The sequence below is a fragment of the Xenopus laevis genome, chromosome 8L (assembly GCF_017654675.1).
Source record: "Xenopus laevis strain J_2021 chromosome 8L, Xenopus_laevis_v10.1, whole genome shotgun sequence".
NCBI classification, from domain to species: domain Eukaryota; kingdom Metazoa; phylum Chordata; class Amphibia; order Anura; family Pipidae; genus Xenopus; species Xenopus laevis.
Genome location: NC_054385.1, coordinates 20,469,683 through 20,496,960, shown reverse-complemented (window position 1 = coordinate 20,496,960; position 27,278 = coordinate 20,469,683). Strand labels below are relative to the sequence as shown.

Sequence of the window (27,278 nt, the reverse complement as noted above, 5' to 3'; positions counted from 1 at the left end):
CATACATTACGGAAAGGGGAACAAGGTACATGCTTGGATTGTTTACAACCACCGCTCTTGGCTCCAACATTATCTCCACAAATACTGTCTCAGGATATACAAGATAGCCCTCATTTAGAGCAAGCACAAGCTCCAAACCCCTCCACGTCAGCAAATCCTTCCACATCCTCCAAACCTCCTCAGTTAGAGGAGTTATTTGACTGGATTAAATCTACTATCCAATCATCCATCAATCAGCCGTCTCTCACTAGTAAGAAACGCAAAGCACAACTATCTCTAGACACTGACTCATCAGAGTCACATGAGAACACTGACCAAGATAGCGAACCAGAACTAGGAGAACTTTCACTTAGTGATAGATCATCCGATGACTCAGACTCAGAACATCAGTACCGCTCTATAGCAGGGCCAGACATAGCTAAGCGTCTGTTAAGGGAAATGTTAGCCACACTTGAAATTAAAGATGAGACCACCACCGCATCAAAGGCGGATAAAGTTTTGGGTGTTCAGCCTCGGAAGTCGAGAGCTTTTCCTGTGTTTAAATCCGTGTCTCAGGTAATCGAAAATGAATGGTCAAGACCAGGTCACCGGTTTTCACTAACTCAGAGGTTCCAAAGTACTTATCCCATACCAGAAGAACAACAGAAACTTTGGGACAAAGCTCCCAAGGTAGATTCTGCTATTGCTCGCCTCTCCAAGAATACCACACTTCCAACTGAGGAAGCTGCATTTAAGGAACCCATGGATAAAAAAATGGAGGTCGCATTGAGGAAGGGGTTCACACATTCTACAGCACTGCTTCGCCCAGCAATAGCGGCAGCAGGTCTAGCACGCACATCTAGGTTCTGGTGTCAAGAACTGCTCAAAACTCCCAAATCGCAGGAGGAACTGCAGGAGGAACTATTTCGTATCAGTTCAGCTCTAGCTTTTTTGTCCGATGCTGCAATGGATACAGTGAAACTAGCAGCCAAGGCCAGTATGGACAATGTTGTTGCAAGGAGGGCCCTGTGGTTGCGCCACTGGTCTGGCGACACAGCATCCAAAAATAAGTTACTGAATCTACGTTTCACGGGTGATACACTTTTCGGACCGGATCTCAAACAGATCATAACGGAGGTTACGGGAGGGAAGAGCACCTTCCTCCCATCTGGGAAAAGACCTCGGCCTGACCAACAAAGTAGACCATACAATAGGCAATGGGGGTCCCACAGTCGCTCCTTTCGCCCCTTTAGAAACACTTCGTTTCGTCCCAACCAAACCAGTGGAGAACCCAAAAAAGGCAGACCATCCTGGTCCAACCAATCCAGGCAAACCAGAAAGCCAGGTCTGCCAAAAACACCTTCCACCTGACTCACACACCACTCGCACGGGAGGGGTAGGAGGTCGCCTTCTAACATTCTTACCAATCTGGCAAACTCACACTCAAGACAGTTGGGTATTAACGATCATCAAAGAAGGCTATCGCATTCCATTCAACGACCTTCCTCCTCGATCATTCACACGGTCCACCATTCCAAGAAACCAACACAAACTGCAGGCTCTCATTTCTGTCGTCACAGACTTACTCCATCAAGGAGTCATCACCAAAATTCCTCCGCCAGAGCGGTTCAACGGTTTTTATTCCAATTTATTTCTCGTCACAAAAAAAGAAGGAACTTTCCGACCAGTCCTCAATCTGAAACCTCTCAACATTTTCGTATCCAAGCAAAAGTTCCGCATGGAATCAATTCGTTCGGTTCTGATGTCAATGACAGCAAACTGTTACATGACCAAAATAGACCTTCGAGACGCCTACTTACACATTCCCATCAGGGAACAATCTCAACAGTACTTGAGATTCACGATCCTAGAAGACCATTACCAGTTCAGAGCACTTCCGTTCGGACTGTGCACAGCGCCAAGGGTGTTCACCAAAGTACTCAGTCCACTCGTGGCACACCTCAGACGCATGGGGATTACACTGACTGTGTATCTGGACGATCTTCTCATTCGCTCCACGTCATACGAACAAAGTATGAAGGACACCAGTCTATGTGTCCGCGTGCTCCAACAACACGGTTGGCTCATACATCAGACCAAGAGCCAGCTCCTTCCAACACAACGCATTCAATTTTTGGGGATGTGGCTGGACTCTTCGGCACAGACAATCTCTCTCACGGAGGAGAAGATCCATACCATCATTTCCAATGCACAACAAGTCTGCTGTCAGCAGACAGTCACGTCAAAGTGTTGCCTGACATTGTTGGGGTACATGGTAGCAGCCTTGGAAGCACTTCCCTTCGGCAGATTCCACATGAGGGAGTTCCAGAATCACTTCCTCCGCTGTTGGAACAAAGATCATTTCGATCTCACACAACAAATTCCTGTGACCAGTCCTGTCAAACAGTCCTTACAATGGTGGACGTCACCTCAGACCCTCAGCAGGGGGAGATCCTGGGTCTTACACCAATGGACTGTGGTGACCACCGATGCCAGCCTCAAGGGTTGGGGAGCAACTCTTCCACCCCTCAATTGCCAAGGGGTTTGGTCCACAAGGGAGGCCACCCTTCCAATAAATGTACTAGAAATAAGAGCGATAAGAAATGCTGTCCGACATTGGTCAAACGAGCTGCGTGGTCTCCCTCTCAGGATTCAATCCGACAATGCCACGGCCGTGGCCTACCTAAACAAACAAGGGGGCACGCGCAGCGACAGAGCCATGAGAGAGATATCTCACATACTCGCATGGGCGGAGCAGAATGTTCCAGCCATATCAGCGGTCTTCATTCCGGGAGTTCTCAACTGGGAAGCGGACTACCTCAGCCGCCAAAGCTTAGACCAGGGAGAGTGGGCACTACACCCCGAGGTGTTCGAGGCGGTCACATCCCGGTGGGGTCGACCAGACATAGACATTTTGGCATCAAAACACAATTTCAAGGTACCTACTTACTGCGCCAGGTCTCACGATCCGGGGGCAGCGTATGTGGACGCCTTAGTCATTCCTTGGAATTTCAGGATAGTCTATGCATTCCCCCCAGTGGTACTGTTGCCACGGATAATTCAAAAAATCAGAAGGGAGGGCGCATTGACGATCCTCATTGCTCCAGACTGGCCGCGGAGAGCGTGGTATTCAGAACTTGTCAAAATGTCAGTAGCTCCTCCTTGGAGACTACCTCTTCGGCCAGACCTACTCCTTCAAGGTCCAATCAGACACGAAAACCTATCCATTCTACATTTAACGGCATGGCTATTGAATCCGAGATTTGGAGGGCGAAAGGGTTTTCACAACGGGCCACGGACATTTTCATGAAGGCCAGAAAGCCAGCCACCACAAAAGTCTACTATAAGACTTGGCGGCGGTTCATGTTATGGTGTGATTCTAAGTCTTTACACTGGCACCACACTTCCATTCAGATGATAGTGGAATTTCTGACTCAGGGTTTCCAGTTAGGGTTATCGCTAGCAACTCTAAAAGGCCAGATTTCAGCCCTTTCCTTGCTTTTACAACGCCAGTGGGCACGAGAACCTGACATCATCCAGTTTCTACAGGGGGTTGGCAAGGTCAGGCCAGCCTACAGAGACCCCACACCACCTTGGGACCTTACTACTGTTCTCACTGCACTTCAGGGTCCCCCATTTGAACCACTGGCATCCTGTCCACTGAAGTTCCTTACTTGGAAAATGACATTTTTGTTGGCCGTTACCTCAGCAAGGAGGGTTTCGGACATGGCAGCCCTTTCCCGTAAAGAACCCTGGTTGATCTTGCATCAGGATAGGGCAGTGTTCAGAACGATTCCTTCATTCACTCCAAAAGTGGTCTCCGCTTTCCATATTAATGAAGAGATAAATTTGCCATCCCTTTGCCCTAACCCAGCTAATGCTAAAGAGAAAGCCCTGCACAAGTTGGACGTGGTTCGGGCAATCCGCTACTACTTAGACAGATCAAAGGCGTATAGGAAGACCGACATTTTTCTAGTCACGCATGGGGTCAATAAAGGTTCTCCAGCCACGAAACGCACTATAGCTAGATGGCTCGTGGAGACCATAAATTGTGCATATGATCTAAGTAACAAACCTCGGCCATTCCATGTTAAGGCTCATTCTACTAGAGCTATGAGCACCTCCTGGGCTCTGTATAATTCTGCTTCCCCTGAACAGATTTGTAAAGCAGCCACTTGGGCCTCATTGTCCACTTTTGCTAAATTTTACAGACTACATGTCTTCCATTCTGCACCTGCTGCCTTTGGTAGAACAGTTCTACAGGCAGCAGTACAGCAGTAGTGATTTTCCCGCCCTAGTTATGGGACAGCTTTTGGACGTCCCCAGGCGTTCTGCACTGACAGGGAGGGCCAGTCTAGAGAAAGAGGGATTTTACTTACCGAAAAATCTTTTTCTAGCTGGCCCGAACTGTCAGTGCAGTTAGCCCCACCCTTCTGTTCAAGTTATACGAGTGCATAATTCTGCCGTAGTTTATATTATACGTACTCACGTTCTGTTGTATATGTTCTTGTATGTTGCATGCATCTCCTCTGTTTATTCCTAACTAAGCTGACCGACGAAACTGCTGGATACAGGAGGAGCATGGCTATATAGAGGGAGGGTGGAGCTGAAGTTTTTTCTATTCTTCTGTCCTGCCTCCGGAGGTGGATACTTAACCCCAGGCGTTCTGCACTGACAGTTCGGGCCAGCTAGAAAAAGATTTTTCGGTAAGTAAAATCCCTCTTTTGGTGCTGAACAGAGAAGGAAAATTCTCAAGCTACAGAGCCAGAGGTCCCAACATGAAAAGCAACAAGCTCCGACCCGCCCCAGATTCCAGTCAAGGCAGAGCACTTCTTGGTCAGGAAGCAGAGCAGCACCTAAGCCCGCACGGGACAAACAGCCTCCGCATGAGGAGGTGCCCACCCCTGAAAGCTAAACCCTTTGGCGGACGCTTAAGTCACTTTCGGGAGGTGTGACGGCATAGAGTAGTGGAACCCTGGGTCCTACAGATCATTTCTATCTCATAGAATTCGCTCAGCTACCTCCGAGGTGATTTTCCATCTCAAGGCTCCCTACCACAGAACCCAGGCACTCAGCTTTCCATGTGGTTCCACACACCCTGACTGCCTCCGCGGGAGTAATGGCGTTCCCTCAAGGGTAAAAGGGGCTTCGGTTTCTACTTAAACCTGTTTATAGTACCCAAAAATTATGGATCTTTTCACCTGGTGCTAGACCTAAAGGCACTAAACGACCATGTAAAGAAGCACCACTTCAAGATGGAATCCATCCAGTCAGTCCTAATGTCCCTGGACATAGAGGATTTCAGGGCGGTGATCGACATCAAAGATGCATACCTGCATGTCCCCATACATCCCAACCACCACTGGGTCCTTCACTTTTCAGTGGCAGGAGAACATTGGCAATCCCTGGCACTCCCCTTCAGACTATCCTCCGCGCAAAGGCTATTCACAAAGGTCATGGCTGCGGCTCTAGAGGACCTGCGACTGCAGGGAGTGAGTGTCATACCATACCTGGACGACCAACTTGTAAAGGCCAGTTCCATGGCACTGGCCACAACTCATCTCCAGACACTAATGCTGTTAGGTTGGCAGATAAACTTCCAAAAATCTCGATTCATACCTTCCCAGAGTACAGAATATTTAGGGCTTGATTCTTCATTGGGAAGAGCCTTCCTTCCCCAATCCAAGATCACCTCCATGCAGGGGCTCCTGTCATCTCTGCAGAAAATGGATCAGGTACCTTTAAGGTTGCCATGAGAGCGCTAGGGACTATAGTGTCATCCTGCGATTCCATATGCGCAGCTCCACACCAGAGCCATGCAGAGCCTTACTCCAACACCAGAGGAGGAACTGAGCGAACCTAAACTGCAGGATTCCCCTATCAGATCTAGTTTGAACCTCTATCAGTTGGTGGCATTGACCAACAACACTTCCGTCAGGAAAACCCTTCCCCAATCACCAGTGGACAGTCATCACAACAGTTGCCAGTCTACAAGGTTGGGGAGAAGTATTGGGAGACCTAACCGTACAGGGACGTTGGTCACAGAAAGAACTACTCCCCATCAACATCCTGGAATTAAGAGCAATCTACCTGTCATTGCTCCAATGGTCAGGCAGACTTCAAGATCTACCTGTAAGAATACAGTCAGGCAATGTGACAGCGTTGGCTTTCATCAACCACCAAGGAGGCACAAGGAGTCAAGCTGCCCTACCAGCTATCTCCGCAGTATCCCTGGAGTGGACAACTGGATAGCAGATTTTCTCAGCCGAGAGACCTTAGATCAGGGAGAGTGGAGCCTACACCCAGAGGTTTTTTCAACTGATTCTGGCAAGGTGGGGCACTCCGGAAGTAGACTTAATGGCATCCAGGTACAACAACAAGCTTACGAGGTTCTTCACAAGAAGCAATGACCCTCTGGCCCTAGCATGGACACACTGGTGGTTCCGTGGCAGTTTCACCTAGCTATGTCTTCCCACCACTGGCACTTCTGCCAAGGGTAATCAAGAAGGGTAGAAACAGTTGTAGTGGCACCCTACTGGCCACACCACACTTGGTTCGAAGAGCTCATAAGTTCATCAGTGGACGCACCATTCCACCTTCCAGACAGAATGGATCTGTTATCTCAGGGACTGATCCTCCACCTGAGTTCACCATGGCTGGATTTAACGGCATGACACTTGCAGCCATAATCCTAGCCAGATCAGGAGTTCCAAAAAAGGCCATACCGACCTTACTAAGGGCCAGAAAGCCCGTCTTCGCACGCATCTACCACAGGGTATGGAGGACATTCATATCCTGGTGTAAATCTAAAGCCAAAGACCCACAGTCCTGGGACGAAAGTAGCCTATTGTTATTCCTTCAGGAGGGTTTAGAAATAAGGGCTGGCACTCAGCTCACTGAATGTTCAGGTATCGGCCTTCTCTATCCTTTTTCAGCAGCAGCAGCTTGCAATGCTGCCCAACATCAAGACCTTCCTACAGGGAGCATTGAGGATGATACCTCCATACCGTCATACAATCCCTCCCTGGGATCTCAATATGGTACCTTCTGTATTGCAGGAGCAACCGTTCGAGCCATTGGCTCAATTCCATTAACTCTGCTGACTCTTCAGGTAGTTTTCTATTAGCCATCACTTTGGCTAGACTAGTTTCAAAACTAGCAGCTCTATCTTGTCGTCCACCATTTTTGATTTTTTACAAGGACAAGGCGGTGTTGAGACCTACCTTGGATTTCTTCCTAAGGAGTTCCATCTTAACCAGGACCTGCTGGTTCCTTCATTTTGTCCTGAACAAAAGACAAATTTGGAACAGTTACATACGTAGATGTGGTTCGTTCTCTCAGAACATACACCAGGGCTACCAAGAGTAGAAGGAAGCTAGACAACCTCTTTGTCTTACCAGAAGGACCACGGAAAAGCCTTAAGGCATCTAAGGCCTCCAATGCAAGATGGATTAGGTCAACAATCTTGAAGGCCTATGAGGTACGAGGTAAGGCCACACCCTTCCGGGTTCAGCTCATTCTACTTCTTCACTCAGCACTTCTTGGGTGGTTCCTCTCCAGGCTTCAGCAGAACAGGTCTGTAGGGCTGCAGTGTGGTCATCCACACACACCTTTTCCAAATTCTACAAGGTGCATACATTCGCCTCAGCCAAGCGAGCTTCGGCAGGAAAGTGTTGCAGGTGGTTATTCCCTGAACACTAGGGGTACAAAATCCCGCCCTCATGGGTAGCTTTGGGACGTCCCCATGGTGCCTGTGTCCCCCAATCTAGGCAAGAGAAAAATAGATTTTTGTACTTACCGTTAAATCCTTTTCTCTTGTCCTACATTGGGGGACACAGGCCTTCCCTCCCTGTATTAGTTCATGTTAATATTGATCAGGTAATATCTTATATAATTTTTGTTGTTCAAATACCAACAATTTCAAACAGCAGGTGGTTCATACCGTGCTTAGCTTGCATTGGGGAGGTGCTCCTTCTCTTCACATGGGCAATTGGTAGGGCTCGTCATCTCTTCTTCGGTCAGAAAACTGAGGATTGAGGAGGTAGGCGGGGATGAAGCCCAGAGCAGGAGGAGGAGGAGCCACTTTAACCTTTTAGTGTCCTTTCTCCAAGCAACAGGATCTTCATCCCCATGGTGCCTGTGTCCCCCAATGTAGGACAAGAGAAAAGGATTTAACGGTAAGTACAAAAATCTATTTATCCTTGGGGGCGTTGTGATGGCCCTCGCCACTGTTTGGCTCGGTACGCCCCTGGATGTTACGAGTCCACAACTTAGTCCAGTCATTTTTTAGCCTTTTGAAAAGTAGAACTCATACAAAGGGAATAGCTGGCAATATTCCTCTGATCCTCAAGGGGGCGGTAAAACCCCACAGTTTTGTGTTTAAGGGGAGAGAAGAAGAAAGCAGAATCCTCCGTTGTCCTGGTTTCACTGGCCTTCCTTAGCCCTTTTGGGGGTTAGGTTGTAATCCCTGTTCATCCCACTTGACGGCATTCTGGGTGTTTTTTTGGGGCCTGGGGTATCTTTCCACTCTGACTCTGCATCTATGTCCAGTTGTGGTGGTTCGTCTTCCTCCTCTGTCCATCCTGGTAACCGGATTTTTGAAGGATGTCATTAGTTTCCTTCGGGGTCCTGAGTGTCATCTGTTTTTTTATTTATAATTAGGCTGAATGGGAAGCCCTGTCCGAAATTGGATGTTGTTTGCTTTCAGTATGTCTGTCAGTGGTTTTAACTGCCTTCTCTTGGTCAGGCTATACCTTGATAGGTCTTGGAAGAGTAATATTTCTTTATCTTCATAGGTAGTTTTTCCTATGGCCCGTGCTTTGCTTAGTATTTCCTCCTGAAACTGAAAGTTGTGGATACAGCAGAAAATGTCTCTGGGTGCCCCTGCAGGAGCGTTTCGGGTTTTGAATACTCTGTGCTCTCTATCAATCTTTATTTCAATGTGCCCTTCTCTGTTTAACACACTGTAAAAGATCTGCAGTAAAGCCCTGTGTATCTCTTCTTTAGTGACCGACTCGGGTACCCCTCTGACCCGTATATTGTTCCTCCTGCTCCTGTTTTCTATATGGTCTAAGTGCCTTTTGTTCTCCTCTATTTGGGCTTTTTGGCATTGATTTGTATGATTTGTGTCAGTGTGATTTGGTTTTGTAAAAGTTTACCTTGTTTGCTCTCCACTGCGTATGTTCTGTCCGCCATGTTTGATAGATCCGTCTTTATATCATGCAGCTCCACCCTGATGTTATCCACCGATTCCCGCAGAAGGTTTTTAATATCCTCCTTCGTTGGTAATGCTTTAAGGTAGGTGTGGAGATCTGAGTCTCCTTCGCTCTCTGCGTCTGATGTGTCTCGGTCTTGGTGATCGCTGTATTCCGGAGCTTCTTCTCTTACAGGCGCCATATTGGGAGACGCGTGGTCCGGTCTTAGCTGCTTAAAGATCGGTGCCACACTGTTGTCTGCCACGTGCTCCGTCGGGTGTGCTGCTTCTCCTTCTCGGCTTTGGATTTATATGTTTTCCCCATGTCTCTGTGTATTTTTAGAAGGCTTACGGCTCTGAGTTGTATGGAGCTCCTTTACCATGCTATCATCAAGCTCGCTGGCTAGCCACGCCCCCCAGATGAGCAACTTTTCAATTGGTTTTCATTATTTATTTTTTACAGTTTTATAGTTATTTGCCTTTTTCTTCTGACTCTTTGCAGCTTTCAAATGGGCGTCGCTGACCCCCTTCTAAAAAAAAACAAATGCTCTGTAAGGCTACAAATGTATTGTTACTTTTTATTACTCATCTTTCTATTCAGGCCTCTCCTATTCATATTTGTCTCTTATTCATAATGAATGCATGGTTGCTAGGGGAATTTGCATCCTAGCAACCAGATTGCTTTAAATGCCAATTGAAGAGATGTCGGATAAAAAGCCAAAAAACTCTAAAACCTCAAATAATAAAAAATGAAAACCAATTGCAAATTTTCTCAGAATATGACTAGGCTTTTCCTTTGTCTGCAGGTCTAACCATCCATCATGTATATACATTTGTATTTGTGTAAATGTAAAAGGATATATGTATAGTGTAAAAAAGTTTTTTGTTTTCAGTTTTTTCGCTTTTTGTTCAGCGGCTGTAAGGTTTGGTGTTTCAGCAGCTGTTACTAGGGTCTGATTTTCCCTAGTAACCAGGCAGTGGTTTGGATGGGAGACTGGAATATGAATAGGAGAGGGATGTAATAGTAAATTAAGTAATACATAGTAACAATAACAATAAAATTGTATTTTTTTTTTGTCTGCTGGGGTCTGTGACCCCCACATTTGAAAGCTGGAAAGAGGTAGAAGAGGAAGGGAAATAACTCAAAAAACTAGATAGGACATTCTAACATACTAAAAGTTTACTTAAGGGTTAACCACCCCTTTAATAATTACCATATGTTTTTCTTTCTTTTTCAGATGGGGAAATCTTTCTGGGTGCGCCACATCTTTCTGATCTTAAGAATAAGGGCAGGACTCCACAGACGTTTCCCGCCACGCTGCGCAAAAACACAGGCGTCACGTCGGATGCAACGGAAATAAGGTAAGTAATGCTATTGTTGGATCGTGTTGAAGTGACACGACTGTCGGATGCAGACACAGTGTGCAGCGTCTGCATCCGACAGTCGCGTTGCATCAACGCTGCGACACAATATATATATATATATATATATATATATATATATATATATATATATATATATATATATATATATAAATATTAGGGATGTACATTTTCCAATATTTTGGATTCGGCCGAACCCCTGAAAACATTTTTTATATATTCGCTGGCAACCGCACTCTAATCCAGATTTGGTATATATTGATATATTGGTGGGTGCAGGTCGTGGCACTGGAGAAACTGGGAGCAATGATTAACCAGGTGGCATTTCCACTTCAGTATACTCCACGCAAGTTTGTCATTCATCCGGAAAGTAACTTATCGTTATCATTATTGAAAATTATCATAATGCTTATGCTGAGACTACAAAAGCCCAGAACAAACAACGTATGGTAGAGAAAATGGTAGAGACAGCAGGAGAGAATGAAAGAGAACTGGCAGCAGAGATGGCAGCTGAATTCCTGAATGAGAATCTGAGTCCATCTTTGGCTCTCCCAAGGTTGGCAATGGCCATTTGTGTCATGAATGTAATACTGAAAGGAAAGAATGACCCACAAAGTTGCACCACCCCATTTAGTATTCCATAATTCCCAAGAACAAAAGACAAAACTTAACCTTTATTGGTGTGAGTTAAAATGAGCCAATGTGAGAACAAAAATGTTAAATTACAATTAGGAGGAGCACATTATTATCTTAATCTTGCAGTATAACCCGGATGCTTATAAATAAATCATAGTCGATATTGATTGGATTATATAAGAAGCATCCTCACTCCGATTAAATACAATAACCATGTACGTTAGTACAATAAGCACATAGCAAATTACGATTACCCACACTTCCCCCAGGGGTTTGTGCACTAATGAGTGTGAGAATATTCAAACCTGAGAGTTACAGACCCTGTCTGTTTAAGATAGGGATGCTCCGAATCCACTATTATCCCCCGAATACCGAACCGAATCCAAACCCTAATTTGCAGATGCAAATTAGCGGTGGGAAGGGGAAAACATTTTTAATTATGTGTTTTCTGACGAAGTCACGCGATTTCCCTCCCCACCTCTAATTTGCATATGCAAATTCGGATTCGGTTCGGCCGGGCAGAAGGATTCATCCGAATACTGCTGAAAAAGGCCGAATCCCGAACCGAAGCCTGGATTCGGTGCATCCCTAGTTTAAACTACGGTGTCGGCGTTTCTTCCCCTCGCATATGGGTCAGTAATACTGTAAGGCCAATACCCAATCAAGCCAGAGCAACCCACGAGATAAGCCGTGTATCTGGAAGCGTGAGAGTTGCAGCCCCTGCCATTTTCAGTTTGGGTAATGGCACTATAACATTTTTGACCTATATGGGATGGGAAGAAATGCCGACGACTTAGTTGAAACTGGCAGGGGCTGCAACTCTCACGCTTGTATTAGCCTTACAATATTACTGACCCATACGCGAGGGGAAAAAACGGCGAAACAGGCTGTTACTCTCACCTTTGAATATTCTCACACTCATTAGTACACAAACCCCTGGGGGAAGTGTGGGTGATTGTAATTTGCTATGTGCTTATTGTACTAACGTACATGGTTATTGTAGTTAATCCCAGTGAGGATGCTTCTCATATAATCCAATCAATATTACTATGATTCATTTATAAGCATCCGGGTTATGCTGCAAGATTAAGCTAATAATGTGCTCCTCCTAATTGTAATTTAACATTTTTGTTCTCACCTTGGCTCATTTTAACACACACCAATAAAGGTTAAGTTTTGTCTTTTGTTCTTGGGAATTATGAAATACTAAATGGGGTGGTGCAACTTTGTGGGTCATTCTTTCCTTTCAGTATTACATTTACTATATTTCACTTGAGCCTGCACACCATTTGTTTGCTTCTCAGTTGGTGGAAGGTGCTTTTAACTCTGATATTTGCAGTACTATTTGTGTCATGAACCCTATCCTGGGAAATGCTCTTGATTTGGTGCAAGTGGAACAAAATGAGTCTGCGTTCAGTGTGGCAGTGTGCCGCTTCACTAATACTGGAGATGACTTTTATGTCTTGGTGGGGGTGGCTAAAAACCTTATCCTGAATCCCTGTTTTGTTGCTGCTGGATTAGTATGCACTTACAAACCGGTGAATAATGGGGGAAAATTGGAATTTGTACACCAGGCACTTGTTTTTATTGGAGTTGGAAAGTTGTTGAAGATATATGACCTTGGGAAGAAGAAGCTTCTCAGCATACAAGGTATTGTATACCTTGTGGGCATTTAATTTCCACTCCCAAAAGACTCTAAAACAAATGTGCTGTATAAAGTGTAAAAATCTTTTATTACGATAAATATGAGTTGCACTCGCGTGTTTAAAAGGTTAAAAAAGTCAAAATGTGCACTATTGGGGTGAACCTAAAGGATGTCAATTTCTCAAGCAGGGTTTTATTCAATGTTATTTATTTAATGGGATTGCATATAAATTATAGTAGATTTGGAAAGCTTAAGTTGTCCCAAAAAAACCTTGATATCGTTTTTTTTTTATTTATAATTTTTATACGTTTGTCTTTATCAGGAATATGCCAGTAAGAAGCCGAAGAAAAGAGAAGGATAAAGCAGAAGGGATAGAATTGAGATCAGAAGACAGAGGAAGACATTTCCCTGGGACACTCTCATGGTAAGTTTTATGACTTTGGTCGGTACAGAACAAGCTCAGGCTCAGTCCGAAATTGCCCAATAAGGCATTTTCTGGTAGTGGGCTGTAGAAGTAATTCATAGATAAGGGTTTAGAAGTTTTTTATTATACTATACAGCAGATAGACAGCAGCCAGATATCCATTTATTTGGCAGGCAGTGTCAGAACTGGGGGAACCGGGGCCCACTGGCATGTCCTGGTTATCAGTTTGGCAGTTTATTACTGATTTTCCAACCCTTGGCTCTACATTATCCTTTCAGATCCAACTTCTTCCTCTTGCTAATGAGGGGAGATTGTGGCCCCTCTGCTGCCTGAAGTTTGCTGCTGCCCTCCCCCCCTTGTGCGCTCGCCTTTTTGCAACAGAGGGAGTCGAGGGGGAGGTCCACAATGTTGGCGGAGGGTCCAGGGCAAATGCGCTCTCAGCGCTAGTATTTAGTTTTTTTTTTTATCTTGGTAACTAGTACTATTTGAGAGATAAGATACTTCAAGGTGAAAGCGTTGAGGTGATTTTTGGAAATGTAACCAAATCCGAAAAATTTAGGAAATGTTTTCAGCTTGGTGCTTTGTAGTAGAAAGATAAGCATACCCAATTTGTATTCGGGGGAATGTGTAATTTCTGTAAATATGTTCATTTTGCAGGAATGACCGAACTGATAGCTCAAATGGGGTTTCTTCATTTTGGGGTCCCCATATGCCACATGTAAACCTATACGTATACGTGCCGACCACACAGCCAGCCTATATCAGTGGTACAAGGATATCTAATAGGAATAATGACATAAAAATCTTATCTGTATTTGTATAGAACTGGCTCTTTGCTGTGACAGCTTGGTGCCACCAACCAGTGTGTCAATCAATAGGAGCTGCAGCCACAGAGTGCTGTCCATGGTACTGAATGGAAAAGGCAGTTTAAGCTTCCCTCAATGGCTGCATTAGTGATTGCAGTATATGTACCATAAGTCACATGTTAGATATGTACTTACTATAGCAAATGTGTTTTATGTAACATAGTCACATAGATTGAAAAGAGACACAATTCCATCAAGTTGTCCCTGGATTGCCTTGTAGCTATCTTCCATAACCCTGTATTCCATTACTTGCTAAACACCATCCAACCCCTTCTTAAAGCTATCTAATGTATCAGCCTGTACCACTGATTCAGGGAGAGAATTCAACATCTTCACAGCTCTCATGCTGATATATAGAGATAAATCGCTTGTTCAGGACAGTGGAGATCCGTTGATGGCTGGAGGGCTCCCTAGGTTTTCCAACAGTTTGTGCAGGAGACAGAGGAAGGGAAGAAGCACACAAGTTCAGCTAGGCAATGCCTTCAGCACATTTATTTGCAGAAGTATTGAACGCACAAGCTTTCGGGGTCCAACCCCTTCCTCGGGTGCAAGGGAGGGAGGGGTTGGACCCCGAATGGACCCCGAGTGCGTTCAATTCTTCTGCAAATAAATGTGCTAAAGGCATTGCCTAGCTGAACTGGTGTGCTTCTTGCCTAATTGGAATCTGTTGCCGTGTTGGGCTTGGAAGCGGCCTAGGATATGATTGCACCGAGCAACATGAAGTAAGTGGTGTGCGGCAAATCTAAAAGAGTTGCGGGGACAGAGGAAGGCCATATGGCATTTGGTAGTGGCTCTGCTAACATTGATTTCCTTTTAATGAATAAACTCAGTTTTTCAGAAAACACTTGCATATTCTATTAATTTGGCACAGTTTACCCTGGGGCTTGTTATATCCTACAGACTTGTAGCAATCAGTCCTACCCTCTCTTTACCCACACAGGGAGCCCACCTTCCCCTTTACCCACACAGGGAACTGACCCTCCCTTTTACCCACACAGGGAGTCCACCCTCCCTTTTACCCACACAGGCAGTCCACCCACCCCTTTACCCACACAAGCAGCCCATCCCCCCATTACCCACACAGGCAACCCCGCCCACCTCTTTACTCACACAGGTAGCCCGCCCATCCATTTACCCACACAGGTAGAATGCCCACCCCTTTTCCCGGAATTCACTAAATTTTGGTATTATTGCATAGATTAGGATATATTCTGGACTTCTCGCATTGATTTATATACAACCTCGTCAGATATGAGATGCCGGATTTTCGGATTCAGACTTTTTCCATCCGGGTATAAAAAATCCTGAAACATTTTGATTCTTTTTTTTTACTAAAAATTCAGATTTTATAGTAAAAAAACAACTTTTTTTCCCCAAGTTTTTTTTAACCCCCTAAGTGTTTTTTCATTCATTCTCACCCTCCCCACCTCTTATGAGTTACCCCTAGCTTTATACCCAGAATAAAGACTCCGCAGACTGATGGTTAAATCTGTGAAACGCACAGCTTTATTAATAATTATTATAGGATAAATAGGGCTATTTGATCCAGAGGAAGGCAAAAACCCTTTGTGAGGGAAAAATTCCTTCCTGACTCCTTAACGGCAATCGGATTTTCTCCCAGGATCAATTTGCCATATTTAATCAAGAGAAAGAGGGTAAGGGAAACAGATGGTAATATGGCAGCATACACATGAGCGCCTTTAGGCTGCTAGGTGAACTCTGCATTCCATTTCTTTGGTCCCTTGCAGCCTGCAGACCCGGCTTTTGCAGTCTGAGGGATGGAGAGAAAAGAAATGAAGGGTCTACCATGTGGCTTAAGGGGGCTTCTGTCTATGAAACCATATTTAAGATGGGAAGGGAGGGACTGCTGGTGGAATTACAGTGGCAGGAAGGGAAACAAAAAGCAATAAGGCTACGTAAACATGAGCACCGTTTAGCAGCTAGATGAATGCTGCATTCCAATCCATTCCATTGAACCCAGGCAGCCTGCACACCCCGGCATTTGCACACTGAGGGATGGAGTTGAAAGGAATGCAGAGTTTACCGAGTGGCTAAATGGTGCTCCAGTTTATGATACTATATAAGAGGGACAACTGCTGGTGGAATTGGAATGAAGGAAAAGAAAAAGAAAGCAATATGGCAGCATACGCATGAGCGCCATTAAGCTGCTAGGTGAATGCTGCATTCCATTCCATTCCATTGGAGAACTGGCAGCCCAGACAGCTTGCAGACCCGGCTTCTGCACACTGAGGGATTGAGTGAAATGGAATGCAGGGACTACCGAGTGGCTTAGGTGCATCTGCCCATGAAACCATATTTTAGGTGGAAAGGGAGGCACCGCAGGTGGAATTACGGTAAGCAATATGGCAGCTTAAACATGAGCACCGTTAAGCAGCTCGGTGAATGCTGCATTCCGTTTCATTCCATTGGAGCCCCAGCAGCCTGCAGACCCGGCTTCTGCACACTTGGGGGATGGAGTGAAAAGGAATGCAGGGTTTACCGAGTGGCTTAAGTGCGCTCCTGTTTATGATGCTATATTTTAGTAGGAAGGGAGGGCACCACCGGTGGAGCTACGGTAGAAGGAGATGGGGCACCGCTGGTGGAGCTATGGTGGAAGGAGGAGGGGTACCGCTAATTGCTCTGGATGGAAGAGAAACAGAAAGCAAGATGACCTGATGTGCCGTTTTTCATGTGTCCCCAATCTTCTGTCAACGCGGGTGATGGCAATGATTTTTGCGTTGCAGGATGATCACGCAGCTCTATATTGCGGAATAATCGAAGCTCCCAAAGGCATCGGCGATCTCTTTTCTTATTGCCAAGGAACCCTCGGAGGGAGGTGTTAGAAGTAGATGTTCATAACAGGGTCCATCGTCGGAAAGTCCAACATCCTCCGGTATGAATGGGGGCTGCAATTTTCTCTGTACCAAAGCCAGCCAGTCAATGCCCTGGTTAATAGACAATATAAAACATTCTTTATTAATTCTTTTGTCCATCTGTACCTTTAGTTCATTTTTGTAGCTAGCAAAAATTGACTGAAGTAACTTACTCGAAAGAAATGATGAAACATTAGTTCACCTGCATCTTCCTCGCTGGAGCCCAGCCGCATCCATGGGTCCAACTGTAAAAGCTAAAGAAAAAGAGAGAAACATTAGTAGATCAGCTTTGTTGCAGTGCTGTGTGCCAGTTAATGGCTATAAAGGCTTAATACTGTTAGACTGCACAAATAGGATAGTGCTACCTATTCATGAATCACTGGTTAAACCACACCATGCACCCTTAACTTGCTGTGTAACTTACCCCTGATATTAAAATAGCTGCATCCTCAGCCAGGAACTTTGGGCAGACGACGCCAATAGATGGTCTCATCCATGGTAGCTGCAATGTGAAACATAAGAAAGATCTGTTATTATAGATTAAAGAACTAATCAGGTGTAACTGACCAAGAAGACTACAAAACCTGTTGCTATATATACATTAAGGGGCTTTTATAAAGATAGCTTTGAGTATATCGTGAAATATTTATATTCCCTACACACGTGATCAATTCTGCAATACAAACAACTGATTACTCTATGGCCATACGGAGCTAAAATAGTTGATGTTTGATGTTTTTTCCAACTTAATGTACATTCACCTATTCAGTGCACTTATTGAGCTTTGTACTTACGTCCCCGACTAGCATCTCGAAGATCACGATGCCCAGAGACCACCAATCTGCAGATCTTGAATACGGCAGCCTGGAGAGGACTTCGGGAGCCATGTAGTCATAGGTTCCAGTCAGGCTGCGTGTTCTGTCCCCATAGCCAATTCCTGCAAAAACAGTAACTGTAAGTAAACTGGAAACCAGTGGGGCTTATTTATCAGTAGCGGCTCAGACTCAAAGTACAAGAAAGGAACAGTTCAGTTTGTTTTCTTTTCATCCTGAGCTGCATGATCAGCAAACAAACTGAACAGTTAGGTCCCATGTGGCCCCCCTTTCTAACTGACTAACAGGTTAGAGAGATGCAAAAATATAAGGTTTTTATTACATTAGACGTCTTTCTATAGATTACATTCTAGGGTAACTCCGATCTATGTTCTCACTAAATATTAAGTGATACAAATCAATTGCCTAACAATTGGCACCCTCTAGTAATTCACCTTTCCTTCTCCTTTAATCTGATCTGCTAAAGCATAACTCTTTAGGTGAATTTCACTCTTGCGTTCTCATAATATGAAACTACAAATGTCAGTCACTTAGTGAGTCTCAAAAACATAACACGAAGCGCAACCCTTTTTTGACATGTAAGTTTATGAGAAACCTTACCGTCTTTGCATAGTCCGAAATCAGCCAGTTTGATGTACCCGTTGCTGTCTAAGAGCAGGTTTTCCGGCTTGAGATCTCTGTTAATACAACGGCAAATGTTAGAAAAGTACAAGTTCACTGGCACACAAAAGGGGAAATAATTAGTGATTATATAGTGAATAACAACCTTTTTTAAACTTTAAGTCACTGAGGAGATTCTTGACCATATAAAGGCACAAGGCTGAAGTTGTCATGCTCTTGTGGAGCAAGCTCTATAGGGGACATTAATCGTGGCTTCTTAAAAGTTTAGCAGTAATATTCTCTTATATTTTATATTGCAAATGTTTTCATATACTTAAAAAAAGTATTGATATATATCTATACTTACCGGTGTATGATACCATTTTCGTGCAAATAGGAGATGGCCAGCACTGTGCACGCAGCATAGAACCTGCAAAGAGAAAATGACTCCCATCAGTAGGTTATTGAATACATAGCCATTTATTTGTTAGTGTAGCACAGGGTGGTGATATCTCAGTCTAAATATTACAGGCTCGCTGTGATTTAAGAGACCCACTGACTATAATGGTAAGTTGTGTATGCAGCTCCGAACTTATTAAAAATTTCTTATGTATTTCTAAATAAAGCCTCTTGCATTTGTGTAATATGGCTGCTTCCTTCGATAAACAAGGAGCCAGATCCATATGCTATTTATGGTTTTCAAACTTGTGTAGTTTTCCTCAGCACGTCCCTTGAGTTCCTTATCCTGTGGGCTCACCCTCTCAGGTCACACAGTAAAGGCCAGAAATTGATCAATTCCTACAAAACGAAGTAAGCCACAACAACCACAGAACTGTGCTGCTACTTTTTATTCTATGACATGTTTCGGATCACATGGACCCTTTCTCAAGTGTGTGACTTGAGAAAGACACACTTGTGAAAGGGTCCATGTGATCCGAAACATGTGGTGGAACAAAGAGTAGCAGCACAGTTCTGTGGTTGTTGTGGCCTGCTATTTATGGTTTAGTTTGTATGAATGGTATTATATTTAAATAGCGCCCACATGACACTAGGTAAAGGTTCATTATTACGTACGTAGTCCTCCGTTGTCCAAATTTACGTTCCCTCTCCAGGAGAGTCCTTAAGCAGCCTCCAGCGACATACTCCATGAGGAAGAAGAGATGGTGGTCTGACTGGAAGGTGGCATGTAGATCCACGGTGAAGGGGTGGACAGCTGCTGTGAGAGCGACCCGTTTCTCGACCAAAATCCTGAATATTAAAAGCATTCATTATCAAAACAAGCCAGTAGAGAAAGTGTCATTCTGCCCATAGGAGCCACATTATTGTCTTAGATTATTTAGTATAGTACTAATGGGAGATGTTAGTGGAAGTCCCAAGACACATAACTAGTTAGGCATTGCTTGCATTATCAGGGTAATATCAGAGCGCTACAGCTGTTTGAAAGGGACATGGGTAAGTAATAAAGCCAACTAGCCAAGTTGATCATTCCCATAAACTGACCTTTCAACATCCCTTAAGGTGGTGATCTTCTGTTTTTTTAGGATCTTCAGGGCATACGATCTTTTTGATGCCGTGTGTTGCACATGGAGAACCTGGAATGAGAGAATATATTGAGGGAATTTTGAAGAAACACAGGAAGATACATGCAGAACCTCCAAACCCCTTGCAGAGAGCTCCAAGAATCCATCTTGCCCCCAACATTGCAAGGTAACAGAACTAACTGTTTAGCCAGTGTTCTTGCATGTGCCCAATAGTCATCCTAATAATGGATTTAGTTAAATATTACCTTCCCAAATCCGCCCTCGCCTAGGAAACCTCGTTGGGTGAAGTCTTGCAGAGTGCAGTTGGTCAAATGCAAAACTCTGAAAAAGAATTGCAGAATTGAACTCATTGTTATTTCAAATGAAATGTTGATAGTATCATCAGTTGCAGGTTGTACTGTATCTTACTCTGGTTCCGTCGTCACAGCCGGTGGAAAGTCTTCTGCTGTGTTTTCTGGATGAGTTGAGCCGATGTTCACTTCATCCGCAGACATCTCACTATAGGGAAAATGTAAGTTTGTTATTATGCTTGTGTTTTACTAACATGGGAAGCTAAGAGCTGTATATGTACATAGACATTGGAGTTCAGCCCTTTCAGAGGCAGAGAATGATTTGCCAGCACAGTACAGGGTGAATTCAGGTGCCATGTCTGTATCTGGAGTATTACACCTCCACCAAAAGAACTACAATAGCCGTATACAGGGCCTCCTTCAGAAATCACCGGGGCCTGTCTGGCAAAATTTTCTGGGCCCACCTGCCCCCAAGCCCCACCCCATATTTTGCCCACCCCACAGAAAAAAAGCCAAACAAACATCAGAGCTGAAACAGTAACCCCCCCCCAGTTATAAAAAGCCATTGGTGATCAGGGGCCCCCCTCCTGCAAGTAAAAAAATATTGATTGCCTGCTCCCCCCAAGTTATAAAAAGCCACTGGTGGCCAGGACCCTCCTTTAAGTAAAAAAAAAAACATTGGTGGCAGCCCACCCAAAATGTATTTTTTTTTGCCAGGGTTCCCCATAAGTTTGGCTCTTAAGGGGGTCTCAGTCATGCTTCACTTACTTGATTGCCGGGTCCCCCCCCCCCGTCAGCATTCTGCAAAGTTTCTAAGAAAGGACGGGAGCTCCAGTTTCAGCATTATTTCTGTCCTATTCAGATCTCTGTGCCCTCATTGGTCGATTAAGTTAAGTCCCGGTGAAACTACATTGGGATTGGTTAGGCTGGAGGGGAAGATTCTACTTTACCCATCCAATCCCTGTACAGCTTTACCGGGACTTAAACTTAAACAACCAACGAGGGCACACCAGAGCCCCAGTCCTCTATTATAAACACTGCAGCAGGCTGTCCCCCCAACACTCAAAAAAAACTTCAGGGCTCGGGACAACTGCCCCCCCCCCCTGTGCCCCCCTGATGGCGGCCCTGGCCATATACAGAGAATACAGTTCATAATAAGCCGAACTCTGCATCTTACCTGCCCTCAGTGACAGCCAGTGGCAGTGCTGGTGCTGGATCTTGTGCCGTGGTGTCCCTCTCACTTGTGGTGGTTGGTTCTTCCGGTGTCAAGGCAACTGCTGGTGACTCATCCCTAACACAGGAATCCTCTGGGGCATTTGTTGGTGGGTCATGGGGAGAACCTGGGTGAATCTCAGGGTCCTTCTGTGCAATTGCCACATTCAGGTTTTGAAGGGTGGCATAAAGAATTTTCAGCTTTTTCCCCGACTCCTTCATAAACTTCCTCAGACGGACTAAGGTCTCCTTGTCTGAGGTCACTCTGTAGAGCTTTTCAGCGCCCGCTGCAATGCGCATCTCCTTCTTTATTTCTCCCATTACCTGCTCTTTATTGGCCAATAGATGTAACCTTGGCTGCATATCACAAAGTTTTGGAGACAAAACCTCATGATTGTCCTGTAGAAAAGGAGAAAAAGTTATGGAAACAATAGTTGGTTATTGCCTGCCTAAATTACTGTAATTTACACTTTTTTTCTTTCAATTCTAGAATCACTAAAACTGTTGGCCAAGCCCTCCAGCTCCAGTGAGGAGCAAATCTGCTGGTGTCAGTAGCTGCTACTTCTCAATCTCTCTCTGCGCTGAAATGTCACCAGGCTCAAGATTTTATTCTCCACTGGTAAGTCCATATTCCAATTCTAATCTACATCATGGCATTGCTATTTGTTTGATGTTTATACAGGTATGGGACCTGTTATCCAGAATGCTCAGGACTTGGGGTTTTCCGGATAACAGATTTTTCTGTAGTTTGGGTCTTCATGCCTTAAGTCTACTAGAAATTCATTTAACCATTAAATAACCCCAACAGGCTGGTTTTGCTTCAAATAAGGATTAATTATATCTTAGTTGGGATCAAGTACAAGATAATGTTTTATTATTACAGAGAAAAAGGACATCATTTTTAACAATTTGGATTAAATGGAGTCTATGGGAGAGTACAGGTATGGGATCTTTTATCTGGAATGCTTAGGTCCTGGACCGTAATTCTCTGTTCTAGCTCCCTCAAACAGGAACCTTGGCTTCCCATTTTATTCCAGATTCGCTTTATTTTTCCCTAACATTGTGCTATGGAATATATTGCTACTTTAAACAATAAATACTAATCATCTCCTCCGGACTGAGGCCATTGCACTCTTCAGTAACATGTTATATCCCATTAGCCTTACCGGATTGGTAGCACGAATGCAGGAATTCCGGACACCCATCCTGTACTCCTGTAATGGGAAATAAACATTGTCAGTGCTGGTATGGGGATAAGAGGTCATTTTTATCTTTCTCAATAGAAACCCTCTTCACCAAATTGCATATTGGAATGAAGTTGTTATATTATATTGCCCCAACTCATACAATTCCAACATAGCTAAACATGGGAGGTTTAAGCAACTATCCCTACCAAAATATCGACAATGAAGGCAGGTTACCGGATACTCTTTTAATCCCAAAGAAAGCCTGGTCTGCCACGTTTAAATGTCTGGGTCACCCTTTCTTCCCATATGCCCCTATCGGGAAACCCCTTTCTCCCCCACGCGTCAAGAATCTCCCTCATTTTCTGTCTGGCTGATGTTGGGCATTAAAAAAACTGGCAGATTTTGTCTGTAATGCACAATTCACCACCCACCAGGAATTACCAAAAGAAAAGACCAAAGAAATATGGGAACAATCTTCAATTTCATAATAGTAGGAGATGTAAGCTCCAGTAAAGGTGTTGCTAGACAGAGAGCAGTCCCCCGATATATTTCTGTAGCTCACTAAATGTATGAAGATATCACTCAGGGCAGGAGTTATTTTGATGGCTTGTGTTCTGTACACTGAATTGGACACCCTGTGTTTAAATAAACTTCCTTAATGGGAAGAAAGTGTCTTCCCGCAAGCTTATAACTAGAATAAACTCATTCCATGGTGATCTTAATTGTAAATCTCCCCTATGGGAATGCTCACTTGTGTTTTATCCTGATACCTTGTGCTACTGTCAGTCATCTATCTCTTTTATTCTTCACTAATCACTCAATGACAATATGTGTGTTTTATTTGGTTGTGAAAATCAGTAAACTTGAACCTTTAATAAAGGGGGTTTAACATACAAACCAATTTATACGTCTCTTCTATGACAACAGTTATTTTATTTACTAAACCATAAGTTCTTAAGTCAAACTATATACTATATGAGCATCATGTAATTGTCTGGTGTTTATGAACTACAACTCTCATCTGCCAGAATTTGTAGCCATCAAAGAAATCCAATGCTCTCTGAAAATCAATATAGCCATGTATAGCAGGCATTTCTTTCTATCTATAAAATATATATATATATATATATATATATATATATATATATATATATATATACAGTCTACATCAGCTGACAGGAATTGGGACACTGGTGTAAGGGCAGGTAAGAAGTAGGTGCGCTTCAGTTTTTGGAGAAAACAAGTACAGGCCTGGGAAAGAGATGTGGGACCTTACAAATTGCCCCTCCCCCTTAATTAGGGCAGGTTTGCTGTAAAATAAATCATAAACTGTATGAATTGTATTTGCAGGATTACCTCTTAAAAGAAGCTCAGATGTCAGATCTTCAAAAATAAAAAGCAAAAAAAAAATACCAAAACGCCTGAGGTGTTTTTGGCTTTTGGCTTAAATAGAGGGGCCGGCACAAGGCCGGGGGACCCCAGAGGGTCTCCCTCTTTAGACGCTGGCTCTCCTTATATGTGTTCAGAAAAGAATGTTAAAATCTGAACTAAGGAGAAGCCAGGAAAAAACACAGTCCAAAAAGAGCTGGTAATTTGCCAAAAAAGTAGCAATCCGTCCACTGTAGCAATCTGTATAGGGAAGAGAATAAATTGACAAATTAGTTTCAAGGATAATGCTTTTAACACTTAACTTAATATTTCCTATAAAATATAGAGGAAAGCAGAGATCTAAACGTGAGCTTTGTGTCACTCCCAGCGTTTACTGGCACTCAGTTTGTACAATGCAGTACCTCCCAGCAGCCAATCAGAAATGAGCATTGGTATAGAGAGTATGAATACATAGTACATAAGATCACTGGCCAGGTGCAGATTGCCCACCCCCTGCTATAGGAAACATTTACAGAATAGCAATTAAATCTGATTGGAATCAATACTGCCCTACCATGTACCCTGTTGCCCCCCACAGCCGGGACATTTGAAGGGAATGCACATGAGACATGAAAGGAAAAGACATTGCTATGTATTCCATTAAATTCATGTTAAGGTTGGTATATCAGAACAGGTTAGATACCCAGGGGCAGAGGGGCAAAACTGTAAGGAGCCTGTTAATACTGGTCATACAAATAAAGTATTTATAGTGAGGTACAGGGGTCCCCAAATGTCATCTGTTTATGGGCTTCAATTGGGAAAAAGTGTATATTTGCTGTCAGCCCCTCACCACTCTACCAACCAATGGACTAAACCAACTGTCAAACCCTGGGTCTGTGTCTCCCAACCAGCTCTAAGAGTAAAAGCATATCCAAAGCCCATTTTAGGGGTAAACTCTCCAAAATCTCTGAAATCAATGAGAGGAGCATCATCCGCTAGTCTTGGGAACATTTATCACCCCCCTTTTCACTAAAATAAGGATTATTTGGCAAAAAAATCTCTTATAGGGATAGTACATTCACCACTCTACCAACCAACGGACTAAACCAACTGTCAAACCCTGGGTCTGCATTTCCCAGCCAGCACTAAAAGTAAAGGCATTGTCCATTTGAGGGGGAAATTTAATAACATCAGTAACATAATCAATATCTGTTAGTCTGGCACAGGGGTCCCCAAATGTTATCTGTTTATCTGCTTCAATTGGGAAAAAGTGTATATTTGCTGTAAGCCCCTAAATCTCTTATAGGGATAGTACATTCACCAGTTTACCAACCAACGGACTAAACCAACTGTCAAACCCTGGGTCTGTGTCTCCCAACCAGCACTAAGAGTAAAAGCATCTCCAATGCCCATTTTAGGGGGAAAATTCTCTAAAATCAGTAAGAGGAACAACATCCGCTAGTCTGGGGGCATCACGCAACTATTTCCCCCCTTTATTTGACTAAATTATGGGTTATTTGTCACAAAAATCTCTCACATTTACCTCTCACCACTCAACCAACGGACCAAACCAAATATCAAATCCCTGGGTGTAAAGTCACCTCTCATCTCTGCTCTTAAATCATGAGACTTATAAATAAATGTTATTGTGTAAAAGGAAGAAGCATTGCTATTTATTCCTCCTTATGGGGTTACTGTAGAAAAGGTGTATATTTGCTGTCAGCCCTGCATAACTTCCAAATCCTGAGTCTGTGTCTCCCAACCAGTGCTAAGATTAAAGTCATCTCCAAAGCCCATTTTAGGGGAAAAGTCTCTAAATTCACTAAAATCAGTGAGAGGATAAATATCTGTTAGTCTGGGGAGTGTTACCCAACTATTTCCCCTCTTTTTTCATTAAAATAAGCATTATTTGACAAAAAATATCTCCCAGAGGGAATATCCACTTACCAATCACTACGGTGTCAACCAACGGACTGAACCAACTGTCACAGTCCTAAGGTGAAGTCACCTCTGTTCCCTGCTCTTAAAGGGGAAGTGTACCCTGTAAGTAAGGTTCATAATAGTAAGTTGCATATGGCATTTATTTCCATTTAGATGTGCAGTACATGCATAGCTTATTACGTACACAGAGTATTTCTTTGTATGTGTGGCCTATTGAGTCAGTGCAGTTACTGTGCTGCCATAGATATCATATCATATCTGGATCACAGTGATAGAATCAGTGTTTGGGTGAAAGATGGCACATGAAGGAAGGTTCACAGAATTGCATTAAAGGTGATTTGGGAAGGGATAATGTCTGAGGAGGCCAAGATGCTTATATAAGTAGGACTGGTCCTTTTAAATCTGATATTTTGCCCAAGCCCTGTAACCAATAGAAAACAGTGATGCATTTGTGACCTTCACCTGTCCATATCCTGCATTTTTAATACCTTTAGTACCTATAAAATTGTTTTTTTTTTCCTGTGATACAAATGTAGTTGCCTGTGATAACGTAGTTATCTCAATTTCTTCAATAGGCTGATTGCAATTTCAAACTCCACCATAAATGACTGTATTAAGTAGCAGTTGTCATCCTTTATTAATACAAGCCTCACCTGAAGGTCCATCCTCTGGCCAGGGCCTCCTTTAGCTCATGAAATGGGTACAGGAATAGGAAAATATTGGTGTATCGTGATTTCATTATATCATGGTTTCATAAATATGAAGTGAAGTGTGGGTCAATGTTTAGCCCAGCTCTCTGGTGGATCAGTCTAATCACACGTTCTCTTTCTTTTCTCTCTCATTTAGGAGTGTTTATGTGGGAATTGTTCAGCAAGAGTGAAATTCCATTTGAACATTTTTTCAACTCAGAGGCTGTGGATAAAATCTCAGCTGGACTGAGGCTCTTCAGACCCAAGATGTCTCCCGAAAGAGTGTACATGCTGATGAACAACTGCTGGTAAGAGGTACGAGGGATTAGGTTTATGTACACGCAAAATAAAAGCCTGTTGTCCAATCACAATCTCCTCCACATGCTAAAGTAAGATGGCTGCATGGAAATAATATATGGGAGCCATTAATTCTGTCTCCATCTCTGGATCTTGGCATTATCTTTCCCAAGTACGAAAAATGTTTCCAACTGAACAATAGATATGTAAATACACATAATACATTTTTGTCTTTGATGAATTTGGGTTATGAGCTCTAACCAGTGACTAAAATATTCATTTTAGTAACAATTTACAAAATTTACAATGTTCCTTCCTCTT

The 27,278-nt window shown here is 43.6% G+C and overlaps 1 protein-coding gene, 1 long non-coding RNA gene and 1 pseudogene across 13 annotated transcripts in view; 2 read left to right on the top strand and 1 right to left on the bottom strand.

Annotated features, from left to right (window-relative positions):
- The window catches only part of LOC121397277, a 320,931-nt pseudogene that overhangs the window by 78,214 nt on the left and 215,439 nt on the right, over nt 1-27,278 (top strand).
- Nucleotides 13,220-27,278, top strand: part of LOC121397157 — an 81,607-nt gene continuing 67,548 nt past the window's right edge. For 5 of the 12 annotated variants that reach the window (XR_005963510.1, XR_005963506.1, XR_005963511.1 and 2 more), the window contains exons 1-5: nt 16,880-17,019; nt 17,806-20,139; nt 20,359-20,484; nt 21,966-22,094; nt 26,818-26,975. This is a non-coding gene — a long non-coding RNA (uncharacterized LOC121397157). Of the gene's footprint in view, nt 13,261-16,870; nt 17,020-17,805; nt 20,140-20,358; nt 20,485-21,965; nt 22,095-26,817; nt 26,976-27,278 lie in introns of those variants that run through there. The other 7 variants (XR_005963508.1, XR_005963514.1, XR_005963509.1 and 4 more) reach the window with 6 other exon arrangements.
- LOC121397146 (serine/threonine-protein kinase N2-like) lies at nt 15,604-26,117 on the bottom strand. Its single transcript, XM_041573350.1, has 13 exons — nt 24,019-26,117; nt 22,642-22,689; nt 21,441-21,874; nt 20,382-20,471; nt 20,219-20,294; nt 19,933-20,024; nt 19,507-19,680; nt 18,800-18,862; nt 18,433-18,509; nt 17,794-17,936; nt 17,424-17,501; nt 17,173-17,253; nt 15,604-17,071 (listed from the first exon to the last, which is right to left on the bottom strand). The coding sequence occupies exons 2-13, from the start codon at nt 22,678-22,680 to the stop codon at nt 16,886-16,888; spliced, it is 1,533 nt and encodes a 510-aa protein (XP_041429284.1). The 5' UTR covers nt 22,681-22,689; nt 24,019-26,117; the 3' UTR covers nt 15,604-16,885.

Coding starts and splice junctions, on each gene's coding strand:
- LOC121397146 (XM_041573350.1), bottom strand. CDS start 22,680: ATGGGTGTCCGGAATTCCTGCATTCGTGCTACCAATCCG. Junction 20,025..20,218: donor GCGAGGGCGGATTTGGGAAG/GTAATATTTAAC, acceptor CTCTCATTCCAG/GTTCTCCATGTGCAACACAC. Junction 17,937..18,432: donor TTTCGGACTATGCAAAGACG/GTAAGGTTTCTC, acceptor CTGTTTTTGCAG/GAATTGGCTATGGGGACAGA.